The sequence below is a fragment of the Struthio camelus genome, chromosome 2, assembly GCF_040807025.1.
Source record: "Struthio camelus isolate bStrCam1 chromosome 2, bStrCam1.hap1, whole genome shotgun sequence".
NCBI lineage: Eukaryota > Metazoa > Chordata > Aves > Struthioniformes > Struthionidae > Struthio > Struthio camelus.
This window is the reverse complement of record NC_090943.1, coordinates 82,712,397-82,724,818: the sequence shown is the minus strand read 5'-3', so window position 1 is coordinate 82,724,818 and position 12,422 is coordinate 82,712,397. Positions and strand designations below refer to the sequence as shown.

The 12,422-nt window shown below is 36.2% G+C and overlaps 1 protein-coding gene across 2 annotated transcripts in view; it reads left to right on the top strand.

The window, feature by feature from the left end:
• DNAH5 (dynein axonemal heavy chain 5) overlaps positions 1-12,422 on the top strand; it is a 173,924-nt gene that overhangs the window by 66,125 nt on the left and 95,377 nt on the right. For both annotated transcript variants that reach the window (XM_068931426.1, XM_068931427.1), the window contains exons 18-27: positions 303-465; positions 905-1,147; positions 1,946-2,136; positions 2,224-2,323; positions 3,678-3,814; positions 5,305-5,506; positions 7,092-7,327; positions 9,442-9,660; positions 10,399-10,461; positions 11,423-11,661. In XM_068931426.1, coding sequence (XP_068787527.1) covers positions 303-465; positions 905-1,147; positions 1,946-2,136; positions 2,224-2,323; positions 3,678-3,814; positions 5,305-5,506; positions 7,092-7,327; positions 9,442-9,660; positions 10,399-10,461; positions 11,423-11,661 — 1,793 coding nt within the window. The remainder of the gene's footprint in view (positions 1-302; positions 466-904; positions 1,148-1,945; positions 2,137-2,223; positions 2,324-3,677; positions 3,815-5,304; positions 5,507-7,091; positions 7,328-9,441; positions 9,661-10,398; positions 10,462-11,422; positions 11,662-12,422) is intronic.

Genomic DNA, 12,422 nt, shown 5'->3' with positions numbered 1-12,422 from the left:
GCTTTTGGAAGCTTTTCATTGGAACTATATATTATAGAAGTTGAATCACAGTATTAACTCTGAGTCATATGATTTAGGAAACAAGTCATAGCAACTTTGAGAGACAATTATGATGTCCTGTTTGGCACAAGAATCCAAACCTAAGGTTTGAGACAGACCGATTGAAAAATAATGCTGTGTGTTGAGCTTTTTCTAATGAATCTGGGGCCTCGACATCCATGTTAATAAAGACAGGTATGACTGTGAAATAGCCAAAAGAATAAGGAATATAAGATCATATTTTTGTTTTGGTTTGATAACAGGAGCTCTGTAGAAAAGGTTCCCAGACTTTACATCTAAAAAGCTCACTGGTAGAAGAAGCTGCGAATGAGCTGATTAACATGTTACTTGAAACTGAGGTGCAGTTCGCAAAAGATGATGAGAAGTCAGTTGTGCCCACTGATGAAATAAGTCGGAAAAGTTCAGGTAAAAAGACGATATCGTAGTTCTTTGCTTGTGTTTTTTCTGCATGTTGATAATATGTTTTAGGGCATATTGTAGCTCAGTTGACTGAAGTATTAACCAGCGTCTAATGTCTGAAGACTTTTGTTTGAATTTGCCTGGGTAATGATGGATCATGTCTCTGTCATGTGCAAAATAGATGAACGTTTTCAATCTAACTTGCATGTTTGAGTGTTAATGTTATAGAAGCAGCTACTTACAGGCCTTAATTAACAGCTGCCTAGAGATTGCCTGTACTATCTAAATTCTGGTAATAGTTTTGACAGTTGAGATTGAGTAGAGAAGATTGATGGGAGTAAGTAGGGAGTAAGGACCAGTAAGTTGAGGTACCTGCAGGTCATTGCTTTATTATGTTTTTAAGTTTCCTAAGTCAGTTTAACTAACTAGATTCATGATGTTTTAGCAAAAGAAGAGGAAAGAAGATCAAAAAGCCTGACTTCCTCCCACAATTCCAGTGAGATATTGGCTGGACTATCACCTCTAGCAAAGAGGAAGAGAAAGGAATTGGAAATGTTAGAGGAAGAAGCCAATGAACTGCTTTCCTACTTCAATCGCTGTAATATTGATGCCCTTTTGAAAGTCGCTCGGAACACTCTGGAGACCATACGCAAGCGCATCCATGCATCTTCCATGAGCAACTTCCTAGGTGGCCATATTGCAGTGCTTTGCCGCCTTAGTTAACCTATGAGAAGAAATTATCTAGATGTAGTATCCCGAAACCATATCAAACAGAGCCAAACATGTAAAAGACAGGAAAACCGTTTGAATAAGCTGGTTTGTTATATCACAATTGATAACATGATATTTTTTCCAGAGGAATTTTTTTTCCCTCTGTGAGAGGGGGAATGTGCCATGGTGAGGCTGCCTCTCTTGGGACTGACTCCACTGTTATGAAGGTGGATGTTAAACATCATATGCAGTTGAACGTGTATAGAAAATCAGACTTGATAAGCGCTTACCAGTTTGACCTTTTGCATAAAACTGTATGAAAACACTAGAGAAAGAAAGAGGTGTGTTCTCTTTCTTACTGACTAATTGCCACAGAAACAATAACGTTGGTTTTTATCTGTGTAGCATATGAAACATGCAATATGAAAAGAATCTAAGGAGCTTTTAGGCCTAGTTTAATATGGTAACTCTGGGAGTATAAGTTGGATAAAGCGATTTTCTGTTAAACAGAGTATAGCAGCACTGAACAAGTTGACAAGGAGGTTCATGGAGTGAAATAATATGGTGCTTAGTTTTGGTTATACTGCTGTAGACTTTACCAGCACATGGTCAGTTGCAAATTACTCAGGAATCTTTTTTTCCTTAAGAAATGATATTCAATATCCACCATTAAGCTGTGTATATTCGTTTATATCGTTATACCTATATTGAGATCTTGGGGAAAAAAAGTGAATAACTTTTTTTTTTCTCCTTTTTTTTTTTTTCTTTCATTTAGCAAATCACAGTTCCTTTAAGCAGAAAACAAGTGCTTGTCCTATCATCAGGACTAGTATTAATCTATCTATCCCTAATGTCGTCATGTCACCCTCTTTGGACGAGGTACAGCAAACGTTTAATAAAGCTGTAGATAGTATTGTCAGTGTAATGAAAGGAGTTGGACAGTGGAGTAAGGAGAGAATATCAAAGGTTTGTGGCTTTAGTAGCCTTACTTAAAACAAAAATAATGGTTCAAAACTTCTGAAAATAGAAAGTGAATCTTTTTTTCTTCCATAGAAGAAAATGTTAGAGAGAAAAGCGGCTGTGTTACAGTGCGAGAGCGGAGGTGGTGATTCTGATGATGGAGTGAAAGAGACTGGAGTGAAAAACATACATGGTAATGATAAACTCTGACATCACTCAATTTGAATTTTAGGTAAATGTGATTTATGCGATATATGTTAAAGGATATTAAATAGAAAATGCATTGAAAGCAAGAGAATAATGACTTGCTAAAATTTAAACCACCTCAGGGAATAAATACCATGTAATAACAGTGCAGAACTTTTCTTATTGATTAGAGACAAGGCTTGCCTGAAGGTATTTTGCCTTGTGTGGATTTGAATAAGGGGATTCTCTGCAGCTCTAAGAGGATAGTACTGCTTTGGGTTCTACCTTGAATAACTGGCAGGCTGTTAGGGCACCATCTTGGGCAGCACAGTAGAAAGCTTGAGTGGTTAGGAAAACAATTATAGTAACTTCTACTGTGTAAAAGATCTTCGTGATTTGCCAATGCGGTTTATATATCCTAAAACTTTTGCTCAAATAACCTTTAAACAAGGTAAGTTGTTCTTCAACATAGAAATATCTATATAAATTGCAGTATTGGTGGAGAGGGTTGTGTGGAGGGTTTTGAATAGACTAAAATTGCTAAAAGGAGTTTAACTTGATCTGTTTTGTGATAAACCATGGAATTAAGTTATTGAAGGCATTCATTCAAAGGAAATTTAAGATAGTATCTTTGGTTGCTGGATTGCTCTTGTGTAAACTTGTTTAGAATAAAACCAAATTAATTGTACTTTGCACTTCAGGTACTTCAGAAATACATTGCATGGTTTTAGGGTAGCTCCCTCTTACACACCGATGAAGTAGGGAAGTAATACTTGAACTATTTAACAAATGAAATTGTTTAGTCAAAACCAAGAGTTTGTCTTGCCTGAAATGAAATAAGAAATTATGGTAAGTTCAGTCTTTTGTAACTAATGGACCTTCTGTGTATTGTTCTTCCCTTTGAGACCTGGCTGTGATCATTTTATGGGATTTAATCTTAATTTCTATTTCAAATTGTCAGTAATAGCCTACCCTACGTATCTGAGAAAATAAGAGACTGTATGGATCTGATCAGTGCTGACATTTTAATAAATCACTCAGGTGAAGTATACCCAATAATCCTTGGAGATGGGAGAATGAAAAGGGAAGATTATATTAGAAAGATTAAAGCGGATCTTGTCCCACATTTGGCAGAAAACCCAGAAGATGCAAGTTTCCCTTGAATGGGCAGGTTTATGACTATACGGTAGCTATATCAGCCACTTAGAGTTCTAGCGGCCTTTTTGATTAATAAGAACACTTAATTTTAAAAAGTGTGTGCTTATTGAGAAATACGCCATTAGTTTTCATTTGTAGGAATTTGCTTGGCCTAAAGCATGTTTGTTCTACAACTGTTTTTGTAATTGACTCTGCCTTTACAGATAGTGTTTCCGATGTATCATCACTCAGTTTGTCTGATCCAGAGCAAAGCAAGAACTACTTCAAGAGTGTTTCAGAGAACAAAGAAATTGTTAAATTGGTATCTGTACTCAGCACTGTTATAAATTCTACAAAAAAGGTAAGACAGTAGGCATGTTAAATTAATATCATTATCCAAGGGATGTTAATGTATTGCTTTAATATCCTTGGGCAATAAGTGTAGGCATTTAAAGTCTGGTGTGGTGGATGGAGACTATTTGTGTCTGGAAATTTGCAATTATTCTTTGAAAGTGTTAGCTGAAGGTAAAATGTACCCAGTGTTCAAAGATTTATGAGATTTCAAGTACCATAGAAAGTAGAACCTAAATCTAATTTAAAATATTTCTCCATCCTGTAAAGCATAATTACAAATATTAAATATAGTTGAGTGTGTATAGTAAATACAGAACTGGTAGTAATTGTACAAGTGTGTTAAATATAGTTTTATGCACATAGAAATTCTGATGAAGCCAGCATGAGTTCTGGCCCAATATGCAGAGTTTATCAAGCTTTTTGGAAGAAGACTAGTTGTCAGCTTGGCCTTTGCAAAATGCTACACAGAATGTGCTGCTGAAGGTTAGGAGATAGTTTAAGGGGTATGCATGATTTTTTTGCCCTTTTCTTATTCCCTACACTCTCTAGTAATCTGTAGATCTAGATATAATAATTTTGGGGGGAACTTTGAACAAATTCCTCTTGGTTGCCAGTCTAACCTCACTGTGGAGCCTTGCCGGATGGAATTTTTTAACTCAGAACCTCATAACTTCCGTGGTACTAAACCGTAACTAGCAGAATGGCATATAGACTTACACTGAAGACTAAAGTGCAGTTGGTAATAGTAAATAATTGAAACCTAATATTTTGTAAGTGAAATCTTTTGGTTTTGTTTTGTTTGTTTGTTTTGGATTAACTCTAGTAGCAGTCACCTCTCATTTACCTTTTTTAATCAGCTGAAGTGATGAGTTTTATCTTTTGTTTGGCATTTTGTGAAGTCTTGAGAACTAGAAAAATAGTTCTGTTGCATGTGCCTTAAATAATTTTTAAATCATAGGTATCTGAATTGACTGTAGAATTAATGTTAACATCACCAAGGTTATGTGTCTGAAAAAATCCTATCTCAACTTCATTATTTAGAGAATGAATTGAGTTACTGCTTTTTTTCTTGTCTTGGGACCTGGAGCTCGAGGTTCACTTGCTTGTCCAGGAAGTAGTAGGGAAGGATACTGGAGAAAATTGAGGAAAAGGGCATCTTTACATAAGTTTTTGCTATTGCAAATGTATACTGTGTCTTAAACATAAAGTAATATTTTATTTTCTACAGTTTCTTAGGATGAAACTGAAGAATAACTTCATTGGAAAATACTGTAACTGATGTGGTAAATTGACAGTGATTAGTGTACAGTGCTTGGCAAGGCTTTTGATTGCTAATGGCACCTACTTGAGCATAAATTTACTAATAGCCTTTTGTTTAGTGAGGTGATGCAACCCTCTCCATTATTGAGTACTTTGTGTTCTGACTAGTAGATGCTGAGAAGTTACGCCTGTGCTACTATTTGCTGAATCTTTCTTTGAACTTGTAATGTGTTTCAGAAAGTTCTTACAGCTTTGGAGAGTTTCAGTTGTTACCACCATATATGGCAAAAGGACAAGGAGGAAACTATTGATAAATTCATGATGGGAAACCCATTGCTCTCTGAGTTTGAATCTCAAATTCTTCACTTCCGAGACTTGGCACTGGAAATTGACTCTGAGCCTGAATACATCTGCGTGGGAGCTATTGCATTGTACACTGGTACAGTTCAGCTTTGCACTTCTGTCTTGAGAGATATGCTTTCTGATTCTGGTAGGAAGAAGAAACAGTGCTTAGGTTTGTGAAGGTTAACTAGGTTAAAGATAGAAAGGCAAAAGAGAAAAGGTCTCCTGTTCTAACTGTAAATCCATGCAAACAAAACACTTGTCTAGCACAAAACACTTGTCTAGCACAAGGGTGTTCAGCTGCTGTTTCTTGCCCCATCTGGATGTATCTGCTTACTTTTAGGGTGGATGGTAGATTTTCATCTATCCTTCTCTCAGTGACTCCTGTAAGTAGATAGTTTATGGGAATAAGATGATATGCTTGTCTTGTTTTTTCTCCTTGCCTAGCTGCACGTAGTGAGACACAAATGAGCTGCTGATATCAACAAAAAAGCCTTTGAGTTAACGCAATTAGTTAAGTGAAGCATGTGTGTTGCTGCTGATACCTTTTTTGCTACAGAAGCCAGGGCTCAAATCTTCACTTTTCACTAGCTCAGGTCCCACATCACACAACTAAATTTTGCATAAGTGTTTTACAGCAGTATAACATGACAGTCACAGTCTATGATGAACTGTAAGAAATGCATGCAGCTGATTTTGCAGTGGATGTCGAAGGTGAGGAAACAGAGTGGTTTCTTCACATATGTTTGATTAGGAAAGAGTATCAAGGAACTGTTCTTCATTATATAGTGAAGCTTGACTGGAAAGAACGAGAGAAACAAGCTGGCTGTTTCAAGCCAAGAGAGGCAAGGTAGGTCTGATGTTTAATAAATCAAAAAGACCTATCAGGTGTGAGAGCTAAGCACGGAAAGAGGCACTGCGTCCACAGGAAGAAACACAAGTGAAATCTTCACAGTGAATGGATAGGTAGCTGTGGCATGGTTGAAGTTATCTCCAGCTAATATTTTATGAAATGCTTGTGGTGGTATTGATTTTTGACTCCTTTGTGAAGAACTGTGAGGAGGAAATTTGAATGGAATGGCACAGGTCTAGGGAAGCAATGTGAATTGTTGCAACACTGGGCAACAACTCAGCAAGACTTCAGTTTATACTTTTGTCTTTTGGTTCCACTGTTCCTAAAGGTAAAACTCTTAAAAATTAAAATGTTGATGGACTGTTTGGTTCTATTAAACTAGACCTAACTTTCTGTTTCTTCAGCTGATTTTTTAAAAGATTAGTTTTTGAAAAGATGTTAGACTGAGATAAATGAGAATACTGACCAGTTTGTTACTGATGTGTAAGACAGGAATGTGTGTAGTAATGTATGAGCAAGATGGGAAAAGTGTGGAGTCCAGCCCATGGATTACAGTAGGAAAGATGGTGTATTCTGAGCAAACTAAGAGGAAAGAAGTCCTGAATTACCAACAATTCTATAAACAACTTAACTGTGACAAAGTAATTTCGCCTCCTCTGTATGTGGATGGCTAGACTGAAAAGCCAGAGCTGGGGAGGAAGAGTACGCATATTGAAACAAGATTAAAAGCACATCTTAAAAAATATCTGGAAAATATCTGATAATCTAAACATCTGTTACTTATTCTTGTTTTATGTTGTTTTTGTTTGTTTGTTTATTTGTTTTTAAGCTGATCTGAAGCTAGCACTGAGAGCAGAAACCAAAGCTTGGATGGCTAAGCTGGGATGTCGTTGTAATAAGAAGTACCAAACAGAGATGGAAACAATTTTCACTTTTATAGAGGAAACTGGCAAGAGGTTAAATCGCCATATCAAGGATCTGGATGATGTAAGAACAGTCATGTCTGCGTTAAGGAAGATCAGAGAGCTGCAGATCTCCATAGACTCCCAAGTTGGGCCGATTGAGGTAATTAAAAGGATTGTTACATACATGGCTGTTGTTTATACAGAGCAGTTATTTTCTGAGTTAAAGCTTAACAATGCACTTTGAAAGGGTATTGTTCTCATGTGTGCTAATGCTTGCGTGGCAGACCTTTTGTGTTCCTGTAAACCTTTTTTGCATGCAACTCTGATTAGGACAAATGTAAACTTCTTGAGGCAAGAGGTGGCTTAGTAAGCAGAGAAGAGTAGAAATTGAGCGATTTAGGTGAGAGAAAAATGAGAATAAGACACTTAATACAAGAAAGTTTTTGATTCTTTAAGTAGAAGCCTAATTGCATACGAAAAGCATTGATTTTCCTATCTGTCATTTTTTATTTTGCAGCAGCTTAGCCTACAGAAGAGGAGAAAGCTAATGCTGGGTAAATTAGAGTATGTTATATGCGAATGGTTAGGAGCAATTGCTTTACCAGTAAGATGTCATGGATGAAAAAATAAAGATAGTTGACATCCTTAAAAAAGTACATTTACTAGAATATATCTATCAAGCATTTGACAAGAAGCATAGGGCTTCTGATCACATCAGAAGTAAAAATATAAAGTAACTGTTTCTCATCATTCCTGACTTGTAATTTGGCAAAATGCACCGTTGCCTAGACGTTCAATAGAATTTTTTTGCCAAGGCACATTCACGATTCCTGACTGAGAATGCCTTTATTATCAAGGTTGTATCTTTTTTTTTCTTAAATTGCTTAATACAGAATTAATATCTTCCAAATATTGAAATATCTAGTGTTTTATTTTAGAAATGTAAAACCTATATTTGCTATCAGACAAACAAGTCTGGCACCTGTATTTTCTTGCTCAGTTTCTTTGAGCTGGAGTAATCTATGGAGTGCAGCATGTGTTCATATGTGCAAATAATGGAAATGAGCAAGGAGCCCTTTAAGAAGGACTGTATTGCTCAACCTGAGAAGCTGTGAAGGTCCCCCTATTCTTATGATTTGCAAAACAGGATTAGTACCTCACTGTGAAAAGTAAAGCATATCAGCACCCTGGAACCGTCTGTGAAATTGCTGGAGGTGACAGGATCTCTTAGGAGCTGATGTTTTAGAAGTTCCTGCTAAGACTGGTACCTGTTTGCTCTGTGATGTGAAGCCAAGGCACAACCTGTGGTAGTCAAGGATTCCTAGACTTCCAACTCTGCAAGAAAGAACCTGGGCTTCCTAGGCACAAGGACTCATACTTCAGATTTTGGAAACAGAGGCTGACATAGTAAAACAATTAGACAAATTATTTTTGTTTCCATGTTAATAGTTTATCTGCAAGTTGATCAAACTAGAAAATGTAAATGGAAGTGATTCCGGTTCAATCAAATTTTTCGGATGAAAGTGTTAAGCTGCAAAATTCCTTGGTACTCTACCCTATGCTAATTCACAGTAAGTGAATTTCACCTACCTTTTAGCCTGAAATACAGCTAGTGAAATTCATTTGCATTTTTGAGAAACTTGGCTAAGGGTTTCAGTATGTGGTACATAACAAGTTGGTAGTACAAACAGAGATCAGTGCTCTGAGAAAACAGAGGAGCAGAAAGTAGATTTATGATAATGAGAATGAGGAATAACGATAACTTTTGAAATAGTTGCAACGTTTTAGTTGTGGTGACTTTTGAAATGGCTTCCTACTGCTTTTGTGCTAAAAATATGAAGTGGTGCTTAAATGTCCATATGGAACACATTTGTTTACTTCACTTACCTGAAGGCCTCTGATTAGTTTTTTCCTCGTAGATCTCCTCCTGCAATATTCTGCTCGGGTCATAATAAATAAGACGTGTATCAGAACAATGTTGTTATTAAATGAAACCAAAGCCTGTAGACATTAATTGAAATAGTTTTTAGGGAGGCAGATTGCACTAAGGCAAGAAATCTGTCACTGTGTGTGGTAAAGAGTTAACTAGAGCTAACTAGTTTTCATTTGGTATCTCTTTCAGTTTGGCACTGATTTGCTATGTGAAAGAACAAGTTTCCTGTTCTTTCTAACAAATCATTCTCTGTTCTTCAGTATTTAAAAAGTTAGCATACATGTATGTGTAAAACTAACTTCAGTTACTGTTTTGTGTGTCTTGACCCAACCTCCTGACAGGAATCCTATGCTATGTTAAACAAATATGGTCTACTTGTGGCCAAGGAAGAGACAGACAAGGTGGACACTTTGCACTACACTTGGGAAAAACTGCTAGTTCGGGCAAGTGAAGTACAAAACCAGCTGATTTCTTTGCAACCAAACTTCAGAGGAGAGCTCATTAGCACTGTGAAGACTTTTATTGAAGATTGTGCACAGTTCTATTCGGATTATGATCAGGTGAGGGTTTGTGGTGTGTTGTAGTAAAGGAGTTTTTGAGGAACAGTAGGAGCAGGGAAGGATTGTGGAGTTGCCTAAATAATGGGATGTGCCTCTGCTGTCTGAAATATGTGCTTATGCTTGCAAACGTGGTATCTGAGTTACATGCATGGCAGGTTTTTGTTATTTTGTGTATGTGGCTAAAGCGTATAATGCTGATAATCAGCTCTTAAAGAAAAGGTGGTGACATGTAAGGCTTTACACTACAAGTCTTATTAGAACACACAGATGTGGAGGTTGGAATTAATTAGAAGTTATTTTGAATGTTAGAATATAAGAAGAGTTTTCTGATACTGAGTATAGGTACCAGTTGTTTCAGCTCTTATATTCCTTCCCAGTAGAATACAAATGGACCAAGGTGAACCAGTCTTGCATCACCTTCTAATTACTGCTGATTTTTACTTGAAAAAAAGGCTACCATTGTCCATCTTTTACAGCGTTAAGAAGACTCCTTCTGTATTAAAAAGAAAATGAATTGTCTTTTGTGTTCTGTATTGAAAACTAAGCAGTTAATAGGGAACCGTATGGTCTTTCAGTTCAGCTGTTACATGATGTAGTGGTGAAATCCTGCAACATCAAAAATGATTGAATTCCGTGTTAGAATATGCTGTTTAGAAATAAGTTGTGGTTATTTTTTCCCCCCTCTAAATTCACCATTTAACTTTTCTTTTTCTTCCCCCCTCTCCCCTCTCTCCCCAGAATGGGCCATTGATGGTTGGCTTAGAGCCTCAGGAAGCCAGTGACAGGCTTGCTATGTTTCAGGTACTGTTAATTCCAAGGCATTGATTAAAGTAGTCCAAATAAACTAACACCTGAAGGCTTTGAGAATGTGACTCAGAGTAGTTGAACTAATTTTCATTGATATCTAAGCTTAGTTGGCATTTTTGCTATGAATTTGCAAGGAATACTAATTAAAATAATGTTTTCCAGAGCTGTATAAGAGAGAGGCTGCACAGATAATAAGTAATGATTAATAGATTGAGATGTCCTGATGTGATACCCTACTCTCAAATTTAGTATATTTGGCTATATAAATTTATGTTCATTATTATGTCTTTTCTTCACAGGCTTGTACTTTTGCCCAATCTCATTGTTCCTTTTTTTTTATTTTTTTATTTTTAAATAATGTTAAAGGTTTCCATTCAAACTGACTACTTCTCTTGCTGAAATTTTTCTTCATACCATGGTTAATTTCTGATCCTATAATGATGACTTCTAATTGGCTTCCTTTTCCCACAATGCAGTTCATTTGGCTTCCTCCTACATTACTTCAGTAATGTAAAAATTGACAAGTAAATTGACAAGTAAATTTATTTTCTTTAACTGCTGCTTAAACATAGTAATCCTTACTTAGGACTACCCTTCATTAGAAGAACTTCGTAGTGTACATGTACAGGTAGAATTTGCTGCATCCACCTTTCACTGCTTTCCATATCATACTCCACCTCTTTTAAGTGCAAGTTTAGCATTTACTGTTTCTTCTGTCACTGTGCCACATGGAGAAAACAGCCTCCCTGTCAGCTTCTAAAGATATGCCTCTGCATTCCTAATTCCCTAAAAGTTACTTTTCTTAAGAAAATCTCAAACAATAGCTGTTGACAGTATAATTTATTAGTATTCCCTGTACATATTTCTAGATTATTTCTGATTTCACTCACTAATGCAGCTCTGAGTGTAATGCCAGCCCTTCAATTTTGACTGACTGACTTTTAATTTTTTTTAGAATCGATTTGATAATCTCTTTCGGAAATATATTACCTATACTGATGGGGAAGATCTTTTTGGTTTGCCTGTTACACAATATCCTCAGCTACTTGAGATAAAGAAGCAACTGAACCTGTTACAGAAACTCTATAATCTATATAACAAAGTAATTGACACAGTCAATGGCTACTATGATATTCTTTGGTCAGAATTAGACCCTGGAAAACTTAACAGTGAACTTTTGGAGTTTCAGAACAGGTAGGAAACTGCTAACGTTTGTGAAGATACCTAAAATACATTTATTACTTCTTAAATAAGGTTAAAATCAGCTAGCACCTATAATCGTATCTAAGCATGCTTTTGTGCATTGAAATATTAATTTTAATTGAAAAATATATTCACTGCTAAATAAAATAAGGGAGCCATTTTAGACTCTAAATATTGAGGCTTCTTGCTCCTTAGAAAGCTTCTCAGTCAACTATTTTTTGACAAGATTGGAATACACATTAAGAATTAATATTTGTTATGTTTATAAAGTTTCATTTCTTTTAGTCATCAGATTTTTATTCATGAGACAGATTCAGCCTTGTTGTCAAATGCAAGTTAGTGAATTACTGAATATTTTTGCTACAAAATGGGATATATTACATGCATAGCACCTGAATTTTTCATCAAATCAGGAATCAAATGATTTAAAGAATTAAATCTGCCTATTCTAAGGAAAAGGGTTTTTGCTAGAGCGTAGAGCAGTCCATGTCATAAGCCTGGCCAAAAGATGAAATCAAGATATATAATGGTCCAATTGTTTCTGGATATCAGTTGGACAAAGCGTATCAGAATAGGAGCGTTACAAGTACGCTCCTCAGTGTGAGCAAGGAGGCTGCCAGCTATCAGACAGTGAAGTAGAATGGAACCAGCTTTTCTCACATATCGAATCACGTGTAGAATCTTTAAAACACAGGGAGCCTGAATTTAGGAGAAATGCAGTCTGCCATTAAAACCACATATGGTGGGTAAAT